This window comes from Ranitomeya variabilis, chromosome 3 (genome assembly GCF_051348905.1).
Source record: "Ranitomeya variabilis isolate aRanVar5 chromosome 3, aRanVar5.hap1, whole genome shotgun sequence".
NCBI classification, from domain to species: Eukaryota; Metazoa; Chordata; class Amphibia; order Anura; family Dendrobatidae; genus Ranitomeya; species Ranitomeya variabilis.
In genome coordinates, this window is record NC_135234.1 from 471,177,135 (window position 1) to 471,203,449 (window position 26,315).

Sequence of the window (26,315 nt, forward strand, 5' to 3'; positions counted from 1 at the left end):
CCATTCAATTTCCTATCAGCAGAGGTATTCTAACCTTCTAGGGGATTCAGCTCCACCTCCTGCACATTATACATCTGCATTGGTGGGGTTGAGAAGGGGAAGAAGTGTATGGGGGTGGGAGCTGTAAGACCTGTTTTGTGTATGAGCCCATAATTCAACATTCATGAACAAAGTTGTGCCTATGTGGATTAATACGAGAAGGGAACCACTATTGTATATTAATTTGTTTACAACATATGACATACAGGATGATAATCAGCCATCACCTGCCTCTAACAACCGCGGGTGGAACCCAGTGTCAATCTGGCGTCGATGTGTTTCCATGACAGCCAGGGGTTTGCTGAAGACCGCTGTGCCTGTCATGATTGTACTTCTGTGAAAACCAGCCCGTGGTTGGTGTTCATAGGAGAATGAATGCAGTCAATAAACAAACAAAAAAGCAATTGCGGAATTGCGCTTTTTATTTTCCTATTTCATCACACTTGGATTTTTTTCCTGCTTTCCAGTAGATCACATGGTGAAATGAATGACGTCATTCAAAAGTACAGCTCGTCCCACAAAAAACAAGTCCTCACATGGCTATGTCGATGGAAAATTAAAAAATGATGGCTGTTGGAATAAAGGCAGGAAAAAATGAAGACACGCAAATGAAAAATCCCCCAGGCCTTAAGGGATTAAAATAGGATGCTAAGCTGCCCACTTTTAATTTATTTATCCTCTTTCATCTTCTTATTCGATCCAAAAGGGTTTATGTTTATCCTTAAAGAAGTATTAACATCTATTTTCATATCCTGTTTCCAACTACCATTTTTTGGTTCCTTTCTTCAAGGTTTTGTTAGACTAATGCCTTTATTAAGGTACACATAAACTCTTTTGGATCGAATAAGAAGATGAAAGAGGAATTTGTAAAACATTCTTTAGTAGGACTTTCCATTCTTTTTTTCATTTTTTTTTTTTTGCACAAATCCACTACATTTTCACTATATAGGCTCATTAGACGTTTTGTCTGCCAGCAAGAAACAATTTTTCCCCTTGAACAGTTATTGGCAAATTATATTTGTTTCACGTAACAAATCACAAATAAGAGTTGAAAAGTTCAGATTGATGAATTCCTAAGTATTTTTCTGACTCCTTTCCAGCTTTTGAAATTCCTGGTGTCCCATGCAGAAAAAAATGGGATACAACTCCAGAGAATAATTGTTTGCTTTCACTGGAAGAGGAAAAATAATTGAGATGTTCTCACTTGTCTTTCTTTTTAATACAACTGGAAGAAATAGTGAATCAAAAGAGTTTTCAAGATCTCCAAAAACTACATTTTGAATTGAAAAGGGAATTTATATTTAGAACAGGAAAATGTGATTTTATTTAAACTGAGTTACAAAATGTGATTTCGAAGGGGGGGGGGGGGGAGAAAAAACAGAATTGTGTGGATTTCTTCTGGCTGCCTTATGCTGCACTGACTGGGTCATGTCAAAGAGGAGAGAGCATAATGTTCTTTCTTTATACACGTTTTAAACAAACAGGCTTAGAAGATAGGAGCGCAGTTATGTGAATACATACCACAGGAAAAGTACTGATTCCACACGGGAAGCAGATACATTTCCATATGTAGCATTTAACATTGTAGAGATACTTAATACTTGATACTTCTCCATTTCATGTAGGGCAAGTCATAGGACATTTAGCAAGATTTCAGATTTTGGACTAGCCGAAGTATCTAGAACCATGAGCAGGGCCGGTTTTAGACAAAGTGGGGTCCCGGGTAAAAGTTTAAAGTGGGGCCCCAAATGCTAACACATCGCACTATCACACAGAAACATTTCTGTTGTATTTACAAGCGCTAAGTTCAGGCCGCTAAACGAGCACGATCAACAATATTTAAGTCGTTCGATGCTTGTTTCTCGGACATTTAGGGTAGGTGCACACGTTCAGTAATTGGCAGCACTTTGGATGCAGCACATGTCCGCTGCGTCCAAAGCACTGCAGTATATTGAACACAGGTGAATCCGCATATGTTCATTGAACCGTGCGGATTCACTGCGTCCAATACATTGTTCTGGTGAAATTTATCTCGCAGAGACAAATAAAGATAAATTGACAAGAGGCGGTCTGGAAAGACGCGATGCATGTCCGTCTCTGCAGGTGAGCTGCGGGCGTCTGTGCATGCATAGTGGGCATGGGATTTCTTGAAATCCCATCCACTATGCTGTTTTATCTGGACGCTGCAGAGTACGCAACACTCAATCCCGCATCGTTTAATGACCTTGTGCGCCTACCCTTACTCCGGGTGAGGAATAATGATTGGTACAGATAGTCCTCGATAAAGCATAATGCAGGTCCCATATAGTACATATAGTAAAATGCATTTTATTGCATGAAATAAGTATTTGATACAATAGAAAAACAGAACTAAATATTTGGTACAGAAACCTTTGTTTGCAATTACAGGGGTCAGACGTTTCCTATAGTGCTTGACCAAGTTTGCACACACTACAGCAGGGATTTTTGGCCACTCCAGATCTTTCATGTTTCAGGGCTGTCGCTGGGCAACATTGAGTTTCAGCTCCCTCCAAACATTATCTATTGGGTTCAGGTCTGGAGACTGGCTAGGCCACTCTAGGACCTTGAAATGCTTCTTACGTAGCCACTCCTTAGTTGCGCTGGCTGTGTGTTTTGGGTCATTGTCATGGGGAAATACCTAGCCACGACCCATCTTCAAAACGCTTACTGTGGAAAGGAGATTGTTGGCCAAAACCTCGCAATACATCCAACCCCCCTTCAAAACAGTGCAGTCATATTGTTCCCTTTGCTGAAAATCACAGCCAAAGTATGATGTTTCCCCCACCATTCTTGACAATTTGGACAGTGTTCTTGGTCTTGTACTCATCCTTCTTCTTCCTCCAAACATGGCAAGTGGAGTTGATACCAAAAAGTTTTGTTTTAGTATTTTGGGATGATCTGACCACATGACCTTTTCCCATGCCTCCTCTAAATGATCCAGATTGTCACTGGTGAACTTCAAACGGGCCTGGACATGTGCTGGCATGAGCAGGGGAACCTTGCGTGCCGTGCAGGATTTTAATCCATGACGGCATAGTGTGTTACTAAGGGTAATGTTTAAGACTGTGTTCTCAGCTCTCTTCAGGTCATTGATAAAGTCCCCCGTGTAGTTCTGGGCTGATTCCTGACCTTTTTCAAAATCATCCTTACCCCACAAAGTGAGATCTTGCATGGAGCCCCAAACTGAGGAAGATTGACAGTTATCTTGTGTTTCTTCCATTTTCTAATAATTGTGTCATCAAGCTGCTTGCCTATTGTCCTGTAGCCTATTCCAACCTTGTGCAGGTCTACAATTGTCTCCCTGGTGTCCTTAGACAGCTCTTTGGTCTTCACCATGGTGGAGAGGTTGGAGTGTGATTGAACTAATTACCTGTATAACAGACATCTGTACTCACACTCAAACAGGTGCAATTAATATAGGTAAAGAGATCAGAGCAGGAGGGATTTTTAAAGAAAAACTAACATAATAATCAATGTGATTTTCTGTTTTTTTTGTTCTTAGATTCTATTTCTCACATTGAAGTGTATCTACGATAAAAATTACAGACCTATCCATTCCATTGCAGGTGGGAAAACTTGCAAAATTGTCAGTGCATCAAATACTTATTTTCCCCACTGTATACTAGGATGAGGCGGCCCAGTCCAAATCTTGTACTCAGACCCACCAGACTCTAGTTATGCCACTGCCTGGAATCTCTGCATATATACCGTAATTTTTGTACTATAAGACGCACTGGACCACAAGTCACACCTAGGTTTTAGAGGAGGAAAATAGAAAAAAATTGAAGCAAAAGATGTTTTCAATTCTGTACTAATATCCCTATCCTGGTATATATGGCCTCCTCATCCCCATCTTGGTATGCATGGCCCTCTCATCCCTATCCTGGTATACATGGTTCCCTCATCCCCATCTTGGTATGCATGGCCCCCTCATCCCTATCCTGGTATGCATGGCCCCCTCATTCCTATCCTGGTATGCATGGCCTCCTCACCCCTATCCTGGTATGCATGGCCCCCTCATCCCCATCCTGGTATGCATGGCCCCCTCATTCCTATCCTGGTATGCATGGCCCCCTCACCCCTATCCTGGTATGCATGGCCCCCTCATCCCCATCCTGGTATGCATGGCTCCCTCATCCCTATCTATCCTAGTATGTACGTCCCCCTCATTCCGATCATGGTATGCATGGCCCTCTCATCCCCATCCTGGTATACATGGCCTCCTCATCCCTATATTGGTATGCATGTCCCCCTCATGCCTATCCTGGTATGCATGGCCCCCATCAGAAAAACATTAAAACAAACATAAACCATTCTACTTATCTTCCATGAGCTCCCTCGCAGCGTCCTGTTTTGATACAAGCAGCTGATTTATGCTTGTAAGCAGCGCATGACAGTGATGTCACAGAGAGCTCGATAGTCAAGCCATTCACCCTGTCGGTGGAAATGTTTTGCTGACTAGCCAATCAGAAAGAAGGCTGTTTCCGTAGCCAAGTAGCAAGTCTAATGCTCTGCTTAATGGTGTTGTCTGGCCTTAGGTTACAAGTCTACAGTCATTCTTTGTGACTGCAGAAGTGAATCCTCACGGTACGTACAGCCAAGTATGTGATTTACATACGTGAGGCCATGTGCTGACCAGACTTGTACCCCAAGGCCGGTCAACCCCTTTAAAATTCCATAGGATACAGTTCTTTATCTTTTTTTTTTTTTAGAAATTAGAGCGTGTCTTGGATAACACGAGAGAGATCACTCAACTCTTACTGCTGCCACCAGTTTGTCACAGATAGCACTGTGGAGATCACACTGTTACCACCACTGTCACCAATTTGTCAGGGGACGCAACTCCGATGCCTCCAATCACCAGGACAATAACGCAATTGACTGACGAGTGATGGATGAGGTCATTGCTGCTTCCACTACTAATTTGGTTACTGGGGTTCTCACAATTAGCATAAAGTATTTACACCTCCAATTTCAATACATGAAATATATATTTATATACAACCAGACACGATCACTGCCAACTCCACAATAACTAAAGAAACTACTAGCTGCCACCACCAATTGTTTAAACAGGCCGATTGGACACCAGTTACAAGTAGTGTGTGGCTTCAGGGGTGCGGTTTACAGAGCAAGAGGAAAAGAGATTAAATTTTATATATTTAATCCGGAAAGGTAGAGCGTGCTTATAAAAAAATATACAAAGATGTTACAAAATAGGAGCAAAATACATAAAGTAGTAAGTGATAGTAAAAGAAAACTACTAAACCTGAAATTGCAGGAATGCCTCTTATCTTTATTCAGGGAAGCACTTCGATTGGGAAAATGGAACACTCCCACAGTGAACTATGTCTTCCATAAATGAACAAGGACAGCACTCCAAACTCTGTTTTTATTAGATTAAGGTTACGCCCACATACCTCCCCTTAGTGAGCTCATATGTGGGATGGTTGTGGGATATGCTTGGTTTTTTAGAACTTTATGAGATTTCCAACTTTCTAAATATTTTCGACCCTGGAGGTCCCAGGCGGTAGATATTGCCGTCATGTTTCCTATTGCTAATTTATCTTTCTATATAGCTGAAACATGGCATGGATGCATTGGATAGCATCCTCCATAGGTCTGATATTAATTTGGAGGGGTTCGAATGGCCTTATGGTGGTGTGAGTCAATGCATTATGTTCCTCCCTTCACTACGACGCTGAAAATGTATCTCCCATAAATATAGGATCGATGCAAATCCCAATATTCAACATTGTCCACTGGCTCCAAAAAGTGTGGGGACCATTGCTTTGACTATCTTGCCTTGGAAGTATACTTCTCCGCCTCTGAGGAAACAAAGTCAAATCTTTGTGGTTGGTTCTTAGAGCAGATCTTTGCTGTAATTACCTTTTCACAGCAGGAGGTCCCTATTTCAGTGTTGGTTGAAGTGTCAGCTCTCACTCACTTTCCCAGTTTTAATTAGTTTGTCACTTCCCCTGTTATAATTAATCAGATATGTTCAATGTGAGGGTGATACATCACCTCTCTGGAGATATCTTATGGATTTAAATTTTTCTGTTCGACAGAGTGAAAACCACTGCACCTGTGTATTTCTTAGATTTTGCCAACCATAGTATCCTGCACCAAGCCTGACTGTGGAAACCTTCATGAACTGACATTAAGCATTACAATTGTCATAGCCACTGTACCATTAACAGACATTACAAAATTGCAAAATACTGTTGATGGGGATGGAAAAAACATCACAGGTTTATGGTGGAAATTGAGAGGTCCATATTTAAATTATAGATTAACATATAGGCCCTGATTCTTCATTGCCTTTGCACCCAACTGATTATTCTATAGTCACCTTTTTTGAAGTCCATATTATATGCACTTGTGTAACAGACTGGGTGGGGGAACCACTGTGCCATGGTCCAAGGAGAGCCTGGAGGGGCATGACTAGGTGGCTCACCAAGTCTGATATTGGATGCACAGTAGCTGAAGATACCGCGATTCAAAGAGGGATGAGGAAGGCAGAGCCAGGCATTACTCCAGAACTGACCTCTGGTGGATGGCAGCTGACCCCCAAGGGATAGGAGACAGGAACTGTCAGGATTGATAGCCTTGGCAAGTAGTGGCTGGCACGGCTGGTATAATGACTGGCACTACAGACAAACAGTCATGCAGGTACTGGCAAGCAAGACTGGTATCATGGCAGACAGGTACAGGCGGGCACAGCTGATAGGCAGGCGGGCACAGCTAATAGACAGGCTGGTAGGCACAGCTGAATAAGCAGGCAGGTGCACTGGAATACAAGCACTGGGACCTGAGAACTAGCAAGTGTTTTTTAGAAACAGACTAACAACTTTGCATAAGCAGCTACCCATCAGGTGGAGGTGCCTTAAATAATAAGTGTCTCCCAGCCATTTTTCTGGGGACACTTTAGGACGGCGCATAGGGACGCTGGCGCTCCAGCTTGCCTGTTATTTTTTGTTTTCCAATTTGTGGGCGGAATTTAGCAATTCGCTTGATCCTTAATTTGCAACTTTTTAAAAAGTCACAATTTGGCACAACTTCACTACCATCCGCCACTGGTGTATTTTTGAGTACACCAGTATTTTGGTGCAGCTTTGCCCCATTTTTTAAACGTGCAACATTCGGGACCAAAGAATCACAAAAATAGTTCAAGACAGAAAAAAATACTGTTTTTGACTTTGCAACAAATTCATTAATTATTTTCCCTATTTTTAAAACTTTGGCGCCAAAACTGGCAACTAATACCACATGACAAAAAAGGAAAATGACTTAAAAAAAATGCAATGATGAATCGGGGCCATATTTAATGAGTATGATGACTTAGATTTTCTAAAACATTTTTGCACAAGAATAATGTTTAGTGCGCATTATGACTTAATTACCTAAAGACTATTACTTTTTTCGCTTTTGTTTTTTCTTCCCCATCCAAGAACCATAACTTTTTTTATTTTTCTACCCACAAAGACATATGAAGGCTTGATTTTTTTGTGGGATGAGTTGTACTTTCGAATAGCGTATTGGAAAATGGGAAAAAAAAAATCAGAGTACGGTAAAACTGACTGCGAACAAAAGTGACAATCTGACATTGGTTTTTGGGAACTGTTTTTACAGCATATACCGAATACAGATTTTACATATAAATTGAGAATTTTTAATGTGAAAGGTCAGTCCAGAAGCAGATTTTTCTGCTAAAATGTATTATATCGTTGGTGTTTTCCTGTGTACTATTGATTTATGAAATAAAAATATATGTAGCCAGCCATTAGATCCACGTGGAGAGTAATTGTAGAGATGGCCGTGTATCTGCTTTCCTTTGGCTACTTTCAGACTAGCGTCGGGCACTGCACGTCGCAATGCGTCGTTGTGGAGAAAAAACCCATCCTGCAAAGTTGCCCGCAGGATGCGTTTTTTCTCCATAGACTTTTATTAGCGACGCATTGCGACGCAGTGTCACACGTCGCAACCGTCGTGCGACGGTTGCGTCGTGTTTTGGCGGACCGCCGCCACAAAAAATGTTACATGTTACGTTTTTTTGTGCGTCAAGAACGCCATTTTCGACCGCGCTTGTGCGGCCGAAACTCAGCCCCCTCCTTCCCGGACCTTGCAATGAGGCAGCGGAAGCGTCCTAAGACTGCTTGCGCTGCCCACGACGGGCATTTTTTTCACAGTATGCGTCAGTACGTCAGGCCGACGCAGCGCGACGGCCCTGTACCAACGCTAGTGTGAAAGCAGCCTTTCCTGACGTGTGTGGATCCCAGAATCGTGACCTACATCTATAAGCTATTTTTGGCATACAGATAAAAAAAAAAATTCTGAATGGTCATTGTAGATGTCATTCACTTCCAGTCATATTTTTTTCAGATTATTCTCAGCTATAAAAAAATGTTTTGAACCAATTACTTCAGCAATCAAAAATCCTGTAGCTACATACCTTGCCATCACAGCCGATGGGCTTCTTGCATTCTTCACAGGAGTTGGAATACAGATTCTCATAACATTTCACACAATATGGGTTTTCTTCCCTCAGAAGGTACTTTTTCCCAAATAGAGATTCTTTGCAGTAATGACAATCGAATCGCTCAGTCATTTTTAATACCGTTCACATGTAACCTGTAAGAAATCAAACAATTAACACTTTCAAGATTCAACCATAGGACTCCTATCTCTCCTAGGACTATCATAAGGGTATGTCTCCACGGTACGGATGGGCGGCGGTATCGCCGCAGCGGCGAAGCCGCTCGGCGCTAAGCCCCGCCCCCTTAATGGGACGCGATCATGCCGGATGTGTTAACTCTTCACATCCGGGATGATCGCTCTCTCCCATAGGGCCCTGTGATATGCCTTGCGGGGACGCTGCGTCCCCGCAAGGTGTATGGACATGCTGCGATCTGAAAAGACGCGCAGCATGTCCGGAGTCGCAGGGCCGCCGCGTGCGGGTTTCCACGCATAGTGGAGACAGGATTTAATAAAATCCCCTCCACTATGCTGGAACATCTGGACGCTGCTTGTTTGACGCTGCAGCGCTGCGCAGCGTCAAACAAGCAGCGTTTCCTGAACGTGGAAACATACCCTAAGAGTGTTTAGTATTCTCTTTAAATCATATCACCAATACTAGTAAGGCTTCTCACTGATCCAGAACTCTAAAGTGGATCTGTCACGAGATTTCACAATGCAAACTGTGAACATTATTAACCCCTTAGTGACAGAGCCAATTTGGTACTTAATGACCGAGCCAATTTTTACAATTCTGACCACTGTCACTTTATGAGGTTATAACTCTGGAACGCTTTATCGGATCCCGCTGATTCTGAGATTGTTTTTTCGTGACATATTGTACTTCAAGATAGTGGTAACATTTCTTCGATATTACTTGCGATTATTTATGAAAAAAATGGAAATATGGCGAAAATTTTTAAAATTTTGCAATTTTCAAACTTTGTATTTTTATGCCCTTAAATCAGAGAGATATGTCATGAAAAATAGTTAATAAATAACATTTCCCACATGTCCACTTTACATCAGCACAATTTTGGAAGCAAAATTTTTTTTGTTAGGGAGTTATAAGGGTTAAAAGTTGACCAGCAATTTCTCATTTTTACAACACCATGTTTTTTTTAGGGACCACATCACCTTTGAAGTCATTTTGAGGGGTCTATATGATAGAAAATAACCAAGTGTGACACCATTCTAAAAATAGCACCCCTCAAGCTGCTCAAAACCACATTCAAGAAGTTTATTAACCCTTTACATACTTCACAGGAACTGAAACAATGTGGAAGAAAAAAATGAACATTTAACTTTTTTTTGCAAACATTTTACTTCAGAACCATTTTTTTTAATTTTCACAAGTGTAAAAACAGAAATTTAACCACAAATTTTGTTGTGCAATTTCTCCTGAGTACGCCGATACCCCATATGTGGAGGTAAACCACTGTTTTGGCGCACCGCAGAGCTTGGAAGTGAAGGAGCGCCGTTTGACTGTTTCAATGCAGAATTGGCTGGAATTGAGATCGGACGCCATGTCGCGTTTGGAGAGCCCCTAATGTGCCTAAACAGTGGAAACCCCCCACAAGTGACACCATTTTGGAAACTAGACCCCTTAAGGAACTTATCTAGATGTATGGTGAGCACTTTGAACCCCCAAGTGCTTCACAGAAGTTTATAACGTAGAGCCGTGAAAATAAAAAATCGCATTTGTTTTCACAAAAATGATTTTTTCGCCCACAAATTCTTATTTTCACAAAGGTAATAGGAGAAATTAGACCACAAAAGTTGTTGTGCAATTTCTCCTGAGTACGTCGATACCCTATATGTGGGGGTAAACCACTGTTTGGGCGCACCGCAGGGCTTGGAAGTGAAGGAGCACCGTTTGACTTTTTCAATGCAGAATTGGCTGGAATTGAGATCGGATGCCATGTCGCGTTTGGAGAGCCCCTGATGTGCCTAAACAGTGGAAACCCCCCACAAGTGATACCATTTTGGAAACTAGACCCCTTAAGGAACTTATCTAGATGTGTGGTGAGCAGCTTGAACCCCCAAGTGCTTCACAGAAGTTTATAACGTAGAGCCGTGAAAATAAAAAATCGCATTTTTTCTACAAAAATGATCTTTTTGCCCCAAAATTTTTATTTTCACAAGGGTAACAGGAGAAATTATACCACAAAAGTCGTTGTTCAATTTCTCCTGAGTACGTCGATACCCCATATGTGGGGGTAAATCACTGTTTGGGCGCACCGCAGAGCTTGGAAGAGAAGGAGTGTCGTTTTACTTTTTCAATGTAGAATTGGCTGGAATTGAGATCGGACGCCATGTCACGTTTGGAGAGCCCCTGATGTGCCTAAACAGTGGAAACCCCCCACAAATGACACCATTTTGGAAACTAGACCCCTTAAGGAACTTATCTAGATGTGTGGTGAGCACTTTAAACCCCCAGGTGCTTCACAGAAGTTTATAACGTAGAGCCGTGAAAATAAAAAAATCGCATTTTTTCTACAAAAATGATCTTTTTGCCTCCAAATTTTTATTTTACCAAGGGTAACAGGAGAAAATGGACCCCAGAAGTTGTTGTTCAATTTGTCCTGAGTACGCCGACACCCCATATGTGGGGGTAAACCACTGTTTGGGCGCATGGCTGAGCTCGGAAGCAAAGGAGCGCCATTTGACTTTTCAATGCAAAATTGACTGGAATTGAGATCGGACGCCATGTCGCGTTTGGAGAGCCCCTGATGTACCTAAACAGTAGAAACCCCCCAAAAGTGACCCCATTTTGGAAACTAGACCCCCCATGGAACTTATCTAGATGTGTAGTGAGAACTTTGAATGCCCAAGTGCATCACAGAAGTTTATAATGCAGAGTCGTGAAAATAAAAAATATTTTTTTTTAACAAAAAAGATTTTTTAGCCCCCAAGTTTTTATTTTCACAAGGGTAACAAGAGAAATTGGACCCCAAAAGTTGTTGTCCAATTTGTCCTGAGTATGCTGGTACCCCATATGTGGGGGTAAACCACTGTTTGGGCGCATGGCTGAGCTCGGAAGGGAAGGAGCACCATTTTGGAATGCAGGCTTTGATAGAATGGTCTGCAGGCGTTATGTTGCGTTTGCAGACCCCTAATGTACCTAAACAGTAGAAACCCCCAACAAGTGACTGCATTTTGGAAAATAGACCCCCAAAGGAACTTATCTAGATATGTGGTGAGAACTTTGAATGCCCAAGTGCTTCACAGAAGTTTATAATGCAGAGTAGTGAAAATAAAAAATATATTTTTTTCCCACAAAAAAGATTTTTTAGCCCCCAAATTTTTATTTTCACAAGGGTAACAAGAGAAATTGGACCCCAAAAGTTATTGTCCAATTTGTCCTGAGTATGCTGGTACCCAATATATGGGGGTAAACCACTGTTTGGGCGCACGGCAGAGCTCGGAAGGGAAGGAGCGCCGTTTTGGAATGCAGGCTTTGATAGAATGGTCTGCAGGCGTTATGTTGCGTTTGCAAAGCCACTGAGGTACCTAAACAGTAGAAACCCCCCACAAGTGACCCCATTTTGGAAACTAGACCCCCCAAGGAACTTATCTAGATATGTGGTGAGAACTTTGAATGCCCAAGTGCTTCACAGAAGTTTATAATGCAGAGTAGTGAAAATAGAAAATATTTTTTTTTTCCACAAAAAAGATTTTTTAGCCCCCAAGTTTTTATTTTCACAAGGGTAACAAGAGAAATTGGACACCAATATTTGTTCTCCAATTTGTCCTGAGTATGCTGGTACCCCATATGTGGGGGTAAACCACTGTTTGGGCACACGGCAGAGCTCGGAAGAGAAGGAGCGCCATTTTTTGGAATTCAGACTTTGATAGAATTGTCTGTGGGTGTTATGTTGCGTTTGCAGAGCCCCTAATGTACCTAAACAGTAGAAACCCCCCACAAGTGACCAAATTTTGGAAACTAGACCCCCTAAGGAACTTATCTAGATATGTGGTGAGAACTTTGAATGCTCAAGTGCTTCACAGAAGTTTATAATGCAGAGTAGTGAAAATAAAAATATATTTTTTTCCCACAAAAAAGATTTTTAGCCCCCAAGTTTTTATTTTCACAAGGGTAACAGGAGAAATTGGACCCCAAAAGTTGTTGTCCAATTTATCCCGAGTACGCTGATGCCCCATATGTGGGGGTAAACCACTGTTTGGGCGCACGGCAGAGCTCAGAAGGGAGGGAGCACCATTTGACTTTTTTAGCGCAAAATTGTCTGTCGTGTTTGGAGAACCCCTGATGTACCTAAACAGTGGAAACCCCCCAATTCTAACTCCAACCCTAACTCCAACACACCCCTAACCCTAATCTCAACCCGATCCATAATCCTAATCACAACCCTAACGATAATCACAACCCTAACCCCAAAGCAGCCCTAATCTCAACTCTAACCATAACCCTAATCAAAACCCTAAATCCCACACACCCCTAACCCTAATCTCAACCCTAACCTCAAACCTAACCCTAATCCCAATACACCCCTAACCCTAATCCCAACCCTAACCTTAACCCTAATCCCAACCCTAACCCTAATCCCAACCCTAATCCCAAACGTAACCCTAATCCCAACCGTAACCCTAATACCAACCCTAATCCAAACCCTAACCCCAATCAAAACTCTATCCCTAACTTTAGCCCCAACCCTAACCCTAACCCTAATTTTAGCCCCAACCCTAGCCCTAACCCTAACTTTAGCCCCAATCCTAACCCTAAATTTAACCCTAACCCTAGCCCTAACTTTAGCCCCAACCCTAACCCTAAGGCTACTTTCACACTAGCGTCGTACTCGGCCCATCGCAGTGTGTCGGGCCGACGTACCGACGCTAGCGTTGTAAGCGCCGCACAACGGGTGCAGAGGATGCTGTTTTTTCAACGCATCCGCTGCCAATTGTGAGGTGCGTGGAGGCGGGGGCAGAGTTCCGGCCGCGCATGCGCGGTCGGAAATGGCGGACACGTCGCACAAAAAAAGTTACATGTAGCGTTTTTTTGTGCCGACGGTCCGCCAAAGCACGACGTATCCGTCGCACGACGGATGCAACGTGTGGAAATCCGTCGCAATGTGTCGCTAATGCAAGTCAATGGAGAAAAAAACGCATCCTGCAAGCACTTTTGCAGGATGCGTTTTTTCTCCAACGACGCATTGCGACTAGTGTTGAGCGATACCGTCCGATACTTGAAAGTATCGGTATCGGAAAGTATCGGCCGATACCGGCAAAGTATCGGATCCAATCCGATACCGATACCCGATACCAATACAAGTCAATGGGACTCAGGTATCGGACGGTATTCCTGATGGTTCCCAGGGTCTGAAGGAGAGGAAACTCTCCTTCAGGCCCTGGGAACCATATAAATGTGTAAAAGAAAGAATTAAAATAAAAAATATCGCTATACTCACCTGTCCGACGCAGCCGGGACCTCAGCGAGGGAACCGGCAGCGTTGTTTGTTTAAAATTCGCGCTATTACTTGGTTACGTGAATTCCCGGCTTGTGATTGGTCAGGTCGGCCATGTTGCCGGGACGCGGACCAATCACAGCAAGCCGTGACGAAATTACATCACGGCTTGCTGTGATTGGTCCGCGTCCCGGCAATATGGCCGCCCTGACCAATCACAAGCCGTGACGTCACGGGAGGCTGGACACGCGCTCATTTTAAAATGGGCGCGTGTCCAGCCTCCCGTGACGTCACGGCTTGTGATTGGTTGCGCCGCGGTCAACCAATCACAAGCCGGGAGGCTGGACGCGCTCATTTTAAAATGGGCGCGTGTCCAGCCTCCCGTGACGTCACGGCTTGTGATTGGTTGCGCCGTGGTCAACCAATCACAAGCCGGGAGGCTGGACGCGCTCATTTTAAAATGGGCGCGTGTCCAGCCTCCCGTGACGTCACGGCTTGTGATTGGTTGCGCCGCGGTCAACCAATCACAAGCCGGGAGGCTGGACGCGCTCATTTTAAAATGGGCGCGTGTCCAGCCTCCCGTGACGTCACGGCTTGTGATTGGTCAGGGCGGCCATATTGCCGGGACGCGGACCAATCACAGCAAGCCGTGACGTAATTTCGTCACGGCTTGCTGTGATTGGTCCGCGTCCCGGCAACGTGGCCGACCTGACCAATCACAAGCCGGGAATTCACGTAACCAAGTAATAGCGCGAATTTTAAACAAACAACGCTGCCGGTTCCCTCGCTGAAGTCCCGGCTGCGTCGGACAGGTGAGTATAGCGATATTTTTTATTTTAATTCTCTCTTTTACACATTTTAACATTAATGTTGTTGCGATACCCGATACCCGATACCACAAGAGTATCGGAATCCCGGTATCGGAATTCCGATACAGCAAGTATCGGCCAATACCCGATACTTGCAGCATCGGAATGCTCAACACTAATTGCGACGGAAGCCAAAAAACGCTAGTGTGAAAGTAGCCTAACCCTAACCCTAGCCCTAACCCTAAATTTAGCCCCAACCCTAGCCCTAACCCTAGCCCTAACCCTAACCCTAGCCCTAACCCTAGCCCTAACCCTAACCCTAGCCCTAACCCTAGCCCTAACCCTAACCCTAGCCCTAACCCTAACCCTAGCCCTAACCCTAACCCTAGCCCTAACCCTAACTCTAACCCTAGCCCTAACCCTAACCCTAGCCCTAACCCTAACCCTAATTTTAGCCCCAACTCGTCTCTCCTGCCGGCCGGCAGATGGCAGCAGATGGCAGGCGCACTGCGCATGCGCCCGCCATTTTCTTTGCAGAGGAAGAAGCCGGCCGGCAAGAGGAGACGCAGGAGGACCCGGGGACACCGGGTGAGTATGATAGGGTCCCCAAATCCCCCTATTTCTCTGTCCTCTGATGTGCGATCACATCAGAGGACAGAGAATTACAGATCGCTTTTTTTTTTTTTTTTTTGCGGTCGCCAGTAAACAGTTAATTACCGGCGATCGTAAAACAGGGGTCGGTAAAAACCGACCCCGATCATGTTCTTTGGGGTCTCGGCTACCCCCAGCAGCCGAGACCCCAAAGATCTTCCGGGTGCCGGGCGGAAAAAAGATGGCGGCGCCCATCGGGAGACACGAGGAGCACCGGGGGGAGATAAGTGAGTATTGGGGGGCTATTGGGGGCCATCGGGGACACTATTTCTCTGTCCTCCGATGTGCGATCACATCGGAGGACAGAGAAATTAAATGGCAAATTGCGTTTTTTTATTTTTTGTTGCGACCGCCGGTAAACGGTTAATTACCGGCGATCGCAACTCGGGGGTCGGTAAAAAACCCCCGAATCATGTTCTCTGGGGTCTCGGCTACCCTCGGCAACCGAGACCCCAGAGAAAATCATAAATACGGACTCATAAATACGGACTCATAGGTCTGTCTGACCGTGGTCTGTCTCTATAAGGATGGCTCTAAAAGGATAAAGCTGACATATGCCAGAAATCAGCCAGAAGTGAACAGAAGTACAACTAACCACTGTTATCAAATGTACTAAACTTCTTTCTCTTCCTCCACACTTAATCATCATGCTGACATATGCTCTAACAGTATTTGCTCCATTAATCCTCACTCTCCTTCGCTATCCGCAAACCCCAGCACACTCGAACCAAGTAATAATCTATCCTTCCCTCTTTCCCCCACCTGACCTCCTCTGCTGACCTGCTCCTCAACCTCAGATCTCTCCTAATAAAACACAAAACTCTCTGCTTCTCCTCACTGCTGGTGACATATCCTCCAATCCTGGACCCCCACAGCTCATACCTCTTATTACCCCCTCCTATCGCTCCCAACCCAATATAAACACCCAAAATCTTGCCCACCTCAAATCCGTGCCCTTGATGCCCACCACCCTGCTCCCTCTCTCTGGATCACTCTGGAATGCCCGCTCCGACTGCAATAAACTCCACGTGATTCACGACCTCTTCACCTCTCATAATCTTTCCTTCCTGGGCATCACCGAAAAACATGACTGACACTCTCCGACATAGCCTCCCCTGCTGCACTATGTCACAGCAGCCTCCACGTCACAGACAGACTCCTCGCCCTGGAACAGACATGGTGGAGGAGTGGGCCTTCTCCTTTCTTCCAAATGTATCTTTTACCCAATCCCACTTCTACCCTCCCTTATCCTCCCCTCTTTTGAAGTCCATTCTGTCCACATCTACTCCCCCTACAACCTTCAAATGACCTTCATATACTGACCTCCAGGCCTGACCACTGCCTTTATTGAGCAGATCTCCACCTGGCTCCTTCACTTTCTCTCTGCTGACATTTCCACCATCATCATGGGTGACTTCCACATCCCCATTGACATCCACCAGTCAGGAGCCTCCAAACTTCTGTCCCTTACTTCATCTTTTGGACTTAGTGGTCCTCCTCAGCCACCCACACATGCGGACATACACTAGACCTGGTCTTTACCCATCTCTTCTCCCTATCTAACTTCACAACCTCCCATCTCCTTCTATCTGACCATCTACTCACTTTGTCATCCCTGTCATCCTCAACGGTCACCCATGTCCAGCAACATGCGCACCCCGCAGAAACCTCGCACACCTAGACACCCACACGCTCTCTGACTCTATCCTACCACTGGCATCCATATCCTCACTCCATGACACAGACACTGCCACTAGTTTCTACAATGCCACTCTTTTATCAGCCATCAACTCGGTCGCCCCTCTCAAGCATAGCAGAGTGCGACGAATCAATAGACGACTCTGGCACAATAAAATCACTAAAAAGCTATGGCATGTATCCAGAATTGCAGAAAGGCATTGGAAGAAAATGCATTTGCAAGATGACTTCACTGCAGTCAAACACGCAACACTCGCATTCAAATCAGCTCTCACCTAGGCTAATCAGGCCTATTTCACATCCCTCGTATCTTCTTTATCCCACAACCCCAAACAGTTGTTCAACACTTTTAATTCCCTCCTCTGCCGACCACCAATGCCCCCTCCGAGTTCCCTAATCTCTGCCGAGAACTTTGCCACGCACTTCAAAAATAAGATAGACCAAAAAAAGGCAAGTTTTTGTTGTGAAACCACCACAACCCCTTTGTATACCAGACCAATGCCCTAACCCCATAACTTGCCTCTCCAAAATCACCGAAGGAGAGCTTGCTCATCTTCTCTCCAAATCACACCTCACCACTTTTGCGCTTGACCCCATCCCATCCCACCTCCTCCCCAACCTGACCACCACACTAATCCCATGCCTAACCCATCTCTTCAGCCTATCACTAATTTCTGGTACCTTCCCCTCTGCTTTCAAACATGCCACAATCACACCCAGGCTCGGACTGGTCCACCGGAGAACAGGAGGATTCTCCGGTGGGCCCAGGCACTGACACCTGCTGGCATACTGGCCAGCAGCTGCCTAGGGCCCCCACTGCTCCAGGGGCCCCAAAGCAGTGGCTATGGGGCCCCTGAGTCAAGGGGGGCCACCCTGTGCCAGTAGCAGGAGCTGGAGACAGGATCCTGTCCCCGCTGCTAATGCCAAATGAATATTCACACTTCCCCACGCCGCTATGGGCGTGGAGAGGCGTGAATACCATTTGTCTTTAATAGCAGGCAGTGTTAGCTGCAAGCTGCAGCTAACACTGCCTGCATGTAAAGCCCCACCACCACACACACACACACACAGCACCGCACACATACACACACATGCAGGCACACAGACTCACACAGAGCAGCTCACCTCCCGGTGTCCTGCTTCCTGTCTGAGACAGCCCAGCTGGATGACACCATCATCCAGCGTGCTGTCTCAAACAGAAAGCTGCCGGCAAAGAAGAGGCTGCTGGGATGAGCTGCTGCTGTGCAGAGGTGAGCTGGCTGTGTGCCTGCGTGCCTGTGTGCGTGTGATGAGCTGCGTTGAGGTTTGTGTGAGTGTGTGTTTGTGAGAGTGTGTGTGTGCCTGCATGTGTGTGTGATGAGCTGCTGCTGCGGTGAGGTGTGTGTGTGCCTGCGTGTGTGTATGTGATGAGCTGCTGCTGCAGTGAGGGGTGTGTGTGTGAATGTGTGTGTGTGTGATGAGCTGCGGTGAGGTGTGTGTGTGTGGTGGTGAAGGACAATGATATTGGTGGGGGAGACAATGATGGAGGTGACGGGCAATGATGATGGTGAGGGGAGACAATGATGGAGGTGATGGGCAATGATGGTGGGGAAGACAATGATGGAGGTGATGGGCAATAATGGTGGTGATGGGGAGGCAATGATGGAGGTGAGGGGAGGCAATGATGCAGGTGATGGGCAATGATGGTGGGGGAGACAATGATGGAGGTGATGGGCAATGATGGTGAGGAAGGAAATGATGGAGGTGATGGGCAATGATGGTGGGGGAGGCAATGATGGAGGTAATGGGCAAAGATGGAGGTGATAGGCAATGATGGTGGGGAGGCAATGATGGAGGTGATAGGCAATGATGGAGGTGATGGGCAATGATGGTGGTGGGGGGAGGCAATGATGGAGGTGATGGGCAACAATGGAGGTAATGAAATGGGCAATGATGGTGGTGGGGGAGGCAATGATGGAGGTGATGGGCAATGATGGTGGTGGGGGAGGCAATGATGGAGGTGATGATGATAGAGGTGATGAAATGGACAATGATGGTGGGGGAGAAGTCAATGATGCAGGTGGTGGAATGGGCAGTGATGGAGGTGGTGGGGGAGAATGATAGGGGTGGTGGGGGAGAAGGCAATGATGGAGGTGGAGAGGGGCTGCATTATACTTTATGAGGGGGCTACATTATATTCTGTGAGGGGACTGCATTATTCTCAGGGGACTACATTATATTATAGGGGGCTACATCATACTATATGAGGGGGCTACAGTATACTCTATGGGGGGGCTGCATTATATTCTGTGGTGGGGCTGCATTCTCTCAGGGGACTACATTATATTCTGTGGTGGGCTGCATTATACTATATGAGGGGGTCTGCATTATACCCCATGAGTGTGCTACATTATATTCTACCTAAGGGGGTTGCATTATATTTTGTGGGGTGCTGCATTATATTCTATGAGAGGGGACTGCATTATATTTTATGAGGGGGCTACATTATATTCTGTGAGGGGGCTACCTCAACCCTTGCTACATAATTAAGACGTGAACTACATTATGTTATACCCTGATATTAGCGCTTTTTACCACACAATTGGTGGTCTTGTATCTATTTCTATGTAACTACATAGTGGGCCCCAAGAATGATTTTCTCTGGTGGGCCCAAGGCGCTCCAGGCTGATGCTGATCACACCTATCCTCAAAAAGCCATCCCTTGACCCCATTTGCTTTCAAACTCCTTGAGCAGCACGTCCATGCTGAACTTTCCTGTCACTTTGCATCTAAGTCTCTCTTCGACAACCTACAATCTGGCTTCCGTCCCCACCATTCCACTGAGACTGCCCTGACCAAAATTACTAACGACTTACTTACAGCCAAAGCTAACAGACAATTCTCTATACTCCTCCTTCAAGACTTGTCCTCTGCCTTTGATACAGTTGACCACTGCCTCCTACTACAAATCCTCTCTTCCTTTGGTGTCAAAGACTTTGCCCTATCTTGGATCTACTCATACCTTACCAACTGCACATTTAGCGTTTCCTACTCCCAAACTACCTCTTCATCTCGCCCCCTTTCTGTTAGTGTCCCTCAAGGCTCTGTCCTAGGACCCCTTCTCTTCTCAATCTATACCCTTGGCCTGGGACAACTCAAAGTCCTATGGCTTCCAGTACCATCTATATGCTGATGACACTCAGATCTACCTCTCTGGCCCAGATGTCACCTCTCTGCTCTCTAGAATCCCAGCGTGTCTATCAGCCATATCCTCCTTCTTATCCTCTTGCTTCCTCAAGCTCAATGTGGACAAATCTGAACTAATTATCTTTCCTCCATCTCACATATCTTCCTTACCTGATCTATCAAAATAAATGAAATCACACTTTCCCCTGTCCCCAAAATCCGCTGCCTCGGAGTAACCCTCGACTCTGCCCTGTCCTTCAAACTGCACATCCAAGCTCTCGCGACCTCCTGTCGCCTCCAGCTCAAAAATATTTCCAGAATCCGTCCTTTCCTCAACCCTCACTCTACCAAAATGCTTGTGCATGCCCTAATCATCTCCCGCCTTGACTATTGCAACATCCCCCTCTGTGGCCTACCTTCTAAGGCCGGGGCCACACTAGCGTATTGCATCCGATGCGACAGCATCGGATGCGATATGCTAATGACCCTCAGCTCCTGCTCTGCTGTCAGCAGCAGATGAGTGTCATGTGTCTGCGCTCCGAGCCTCTCACAGAGAGCGGATCGGAGCACAGCTGTGGAGGAGGCGGAGAAATGAATTTCTCCATCTCCTCCATTGCCGGGGTCAGCGTATAACGCACATCACTCAGATGATATCTGAGTGATGTGCATTGTCTCACTCGCACCCAAAGGCTTATATGGGTGCGAGTGAGCAGAGACTCGGCCGAGTGTCGGTGACAATCGCAGCATGCTGTGATTTCACTCGCACATTGAAAACGGCAGAGGAAAAAAATGGTTATGTGAGCTGCCCCATAGAAGAATACTGGTCCGAGTGCTATGCGATTCTTTATCGCATAGCACTCGTCCATATTACAGTCTAGTGTGACTCCGACCTAACACTCTCGCACCCCTGCTGCCCGGCTAATTAATCTCTCTCCTCGCTACACTCCTGCTTCCCCTCTTTGCAAATCCCTTCACTGGCTCCCAATTTCTCAGGATATCCAGTTTAAACTACTAACACTGACCTACAAAGCCATCCATAACCTTTCTCCTCCTTATATTTCAAAACTAATCTCTCAATATCTTCCCTCGTGTAATCTCCGATCCTCCCAAGACCTCCTTCTATCCTCCACACTTATTCGCTCCTCACCCAATCGCCTCCAATACTTCTCCAGAATATCCCCCATCCTCTGGAATTCTGTGCCCCAACACGTCCGGTTATCCACCACATTTGGATCCTTCAAACGGAACCTGAAAACCCACCTCTTCAAAAAAGCTTACAACCTGTAATGACCACACGACCACCTCAACATCATCGGAGCTACTGCAACCCCTGACTTACTGTCTCCTCCCCCATAATCCTGTAGAATGTAAACCCTCAAGGGCAGGGTCCTCTTCCCTCTGTACCAGTCTGTCATTGTTAGTTTGTTTACTGTAAGTGAAAATTTTTAATTTTTATGTAACCCCGTGTCATGTACAGCACCATGGAATTAATGGTGCTATATAAATAAAGAATAATAATAATATATGGAAGACAGCTGAAGACCCGCCTATGGGACTAGTCAGCTGACAGATAGTCCCTGTCTGTCTTTGCAGAGTATGTTATTCTGCAATGTTTCAGAGTGGAACATACCCTTTAAAACGCACCAAATTTATCTTAGAAGTTCATGCTGGATGATAAACTCAGCACAACTCTAGTGCCTACATTTTGCTGTAACCTAGTACACATGGTGACATTTTAAGCCTCATACCTGACAATCCAAATCACACCCCTCTCCATGAAGCCACACCACAGTTTTGAGTGAGCAACAGAATTTTAGACATATAATAGGTCTAAAACTACATCCACTAATAAGTGTCAAAATGTGCCACATGTTTTGCCAAAGTCCACAAGCACTGAGCATAATACATCTGCTGCAGTTTTAAAATTTCCAGTTTAGTGTATAAAGCTAAATAATTCCGGTATCATTCATTGTATAAAACTCTTATGTTATATATGCGTGATAAAGATAAGAGAGAGGAAGATACAAAGATATATAAGTTATATTACTGACAGAAGGCACAAGCAGAAAGAATGCATGATAACAGGAGACACCCACTGAGCTCAGTGCTTGCAGCTTCAAATATATGTCAAAGGCAATTCTTTAACCCCTTAACGACCAGAGGTATTTTTGTTTTTGCATTTTCGTTTTTTGCTCCCCTTCTTCCCAGAGACATAATTTTTTTATTTTTTGGTCAAAATGGCCATGTGAGGGCTTGTTTTTTAAATGACGAGTTGTACTTTTGAATTGCATCATTGGGTTTAACATATTGTATACTGGAAAATGGGGGAAAAAATGACAAGTGTGGTAAAATTGCAAAAAAGTGCAATCCCACATGTTCACTAAATGCTAAAACTGACCTTCCGTTATGATTCTCCAGGCCATTACGAGTTCATAGACACCAAACATGTCTAGGTTCTTTTTTATTTACGTAGTAAAAAAAATTCCAAAACTTGTTAAAAAAAACCATTGCACCATTTTCCTGTAGCATCTCCATTTTTTTTGTGATCTGAGGTTGGGTGAGGGCTTAATTTTTGCGTGCTGAGCTGATGTTTTTATCAATACCATTTTGGTGTAGATATGATCTTTTGATCGCCCGTTATTGCATTTTAATGCAATGTTGTGTCGACCAAAGAAACGTAATTCTGGCGTTTTTACTTTTTTCCTCGTTACGCCGTTTAACAAACGGGTTAATTCTTTTTTTTAGTATTGATAGATCGGGCGATTGTGAACTCAGCAATACCAAATAGGTGTATATTTGATTTTTTTTATTGTTTTATTTTGAATGGGGCAAAAGGGAGTGATTTGAACTTTTATATTTTTTAAATTTTTTTTTTACTTTTGCATACTTCAATAGTCTCCATTGGAGACTAAAAGCTGCAGTTGTCTGATCTGCTCTGCTATATACAGGCAATAATCAGATTGCGTGTATGTTGCAAAAATTGCTCTCTTGCTATGAGCGCCAACCACCGGGCAGCGCTCATAGCAATCTGGCTATGACAACCATAGAGCTCTGGTTGTCATGCCGACCCATCGGTGACCCTTGTTCATTTGATGGGGTCACCGATGGGCGGGTTTAGTGACGGGCTTCCTGTAAGCACAAGTTAAATGCCGCTGTCAGAGATTGACAGCGGCATTTAACTAGTTAACAGCCGCAGGTGGATTGCGATTCCACCCGCGGCTATTGCGGGCACATATCAGCTGTATATATCAGCTGTCATGCCGGAAATGTGCGGGCTCCGGCGATGAGGGAGTGTCCGACATCAGCGTACTATTACGCGCGATGTCGGAAAGGGGTTAAAATACAAAAATATTCAAGAAATTAGCTAGCATTGTAGTGTAAACTGAACTTCTCCAGATATATAGACACATACAGTATATAAGAATTAGCTTATTTCCCTGAGTTGCACATCCCGTTTATCTAAATGAAGGACTTCAGTGCTTTATATTAGCCACGCTATATATACCTTGCAGTCCTTGCATATAGAATTTCTAAACAATACCTCCCTGTCGCCAGAACTGAATTAGTGAATCAAACAACTAATCTTCAATATTTTTTTTTCTAAAATTCAGTATTTTCACATCTATGTCCAAACAATGCCATCCCGTGTCTCGGCTGTCCTGACCTCCTGTGCAAATAAACAGCTTACATCTTGAACTTGTATATTTTCTGTGCATGCTCGTATATTTAGTCTAACTAATTCTCTTCTATGTAACACTGAGCCAATTGTTCCACATGATTACCCTGCACCTCTCTTTTTTGTTTGTTAAGACCATCAACCATTTGGAATATTTCACATTTTTCCCAGAGAGGAGATGAAAGTGTAATCCGAAAAGAAAATATCTTAGACATGCTGTTACAGGAAGAGGAGATCCAATTCCTTAGTTCACTAAATTACTAGGTGAATCTACCACATTTTCTTACCTTCCTTCCAGGTTCGTGCATTTGGGGGGTATGCTGTATGCAGACAGGCTCCTAGTACTTATTATGTTACTGTTAAATCTATGCGGGACCTGCTTATTATTTCAGAATCAAAAATCAACTCATTATCAAAATGTCTGATCTGGATTGTGTCGTTTTGCACACGTGGATTATAAACAGTGCAATGTGAGGATAAGACATAGACTTCGCCTAAATATTTAGAGCACACACATACACATGGAGACTAACACTGTCATGTGGCTCGGTGTTTCTAATACACTTAACCACTATTTATTTTAACACTTAAATATTAATATTTGATCTAACAGATTTGATTATATATCTCATGCTAAACAGGGGTGATAGCGCGTAAAGGAAGGATAGAGCCACGTTAAAGTTGTATGAGTGGGTTGCATTATCATCAATCATCGATTATATATGTGGTATTGACCCCCCCACCCCTTCCATGTGTAGGATTATTTTTGGCTAAGGTAAAATTATAGTTGTAAAGTACAGGTAAATAAACATATGTCCATCAAGTTCATCCAATGTGTACCCCTACTGATTGAAAATAAATAAAATCCCTTAAAGGCATTAATTAGTCTGCCCTAAAAAGAAAGGCTTTATAAGGAGGCTATAAAATAGTTTCTGGGGGTCCATATCCCAGCAGATATTTGGCGACTGAAAATGACACATGGCAGGCAGCTTAACAGGAACTATGGCTACTTGAAATGTTCCCACTGGGAGGGCAATATAGGAAAATAGCCCTGGCTATGGGTTGGCTCGTAGGTTTTGCGCTAAAGCACAGACACAGTTTCTATGAATAAATGATGAATTCTCCAACTGGTCCTGGCTTACCAATTAGTTGCCCCCCTCTGCAGCAGCCTCCTTGTTCTGTGCTATCCCAGTCATAGAACAAGTCTTGTGACCATTGTAGTGTCTGCCTGCTGTCACCACTACAAGAACAAATGCAATGCACATACAGTTGGGGAGCAACAAAGGGTCCTCCTCCATTCCATACATACCACTTCTTGTAGATTTATGTCTGACCTTAGATCAGTTCTGGAAAGCAACACAGATGTATAGTGCCCACAGCTTGGGAGACAATGCCAGTTACTGTTTCACTTACTGTGTGCCATGTTATGCTATTTGAAGTATAATTATAACTGGAGAATGTCAGTAAAAATGTGTAGCCAAGCAGTGTGGCAAGCTACTGTATTCACATCCTACTACAGTGCCACCTCAATGGCAACCTATGCATACATGATTACAATCAACCACATCCCCAACCTATTTGCCTGTGCATGCCACGCTTTATTGTCTTTACTTCCTAACATTCACCATCTTCTCTACCCAAGTACACCACCTGATACCACAAGTGGATGAAGGGTAGGCAGCCCAAACCCCAACTTCATTAATGCATATGCACCAATACTTCATGACAATTATCATGAATTGCTACTGCCAATGTAAAATTATTATACTAATTATTATTTATTTTTAGGCCACCATTGTTTTCATGCTATATATGTGAAAAGGGGTTTACATTCAAAATTCAATGTTGCGCACTGTTGACAAGGGAACATCAAGATCTCTGGAGATGGACTTGTAACCTTGAGATTGTTGATATTTTTCATATGCAAATTGTCTCTTCAGAGAAAAAGAGGACTTGAACTCTATAGCGCCACCTATTGGAAGTAGCGATCCTACAAGTCACAATCAACCCTTTAACGAGTCGTGCAATATGACTTAGGATAGGAGCCAAATCAGTATCTCAATTCGCAGACACGGTGTTTCGGGCTGTTGGCCCTCGTCAGTGCGAAGCATGAGAACTGATTTGGCTAGGTGAGAGGCTCTGGACTGGGGTCTAAGGGGTAAGGTTTCTCCTTGTGGAGAGTGACATACCAGCTCTGGCTTGTCAAGGTAAGGAGGCTTATTCGCCGTGCAACGCTCCTCTGGGAATTTTAATATGTAAATTGCCTCTTCAGAGAAAAAGAGGATTTGAACTCTATTGCGCCACCTGTTGGAAGTAGCG

The 26,315-nt window shown here is 44.4% G+C and overlaps 1 protein-coding gene across 3 annotated transcripts in view; it reads right to left on the bottom strand.

Moving 5' to 3' along the window:
- The window catches only part of FHL2 (four and a half LIM domains 2), a 198,144-nt gene that overhangs the window by 55,162 nt on the left and 116,667 nt on the right, over nucleotides 1-26,315 (bottom strand). For all 3 annotated transcript variants that reach the window (XM_077296673.1, XM_077296672.1, XM_077296671.1), the window contains exon 2: nucleotides 8,513-8,691. In XM_077296673.1, coding sequence (XP_077152788.1) covers nucleotides 8,513-8,668 — 156 coding nt within the window. In that variant the 5' untranslated portion in view covers nucleotides 8,669-8,691. The remainder of the gene's footprint in view (nucleotides 1-8,512; nucleotides 8,692-26,315) is intronic.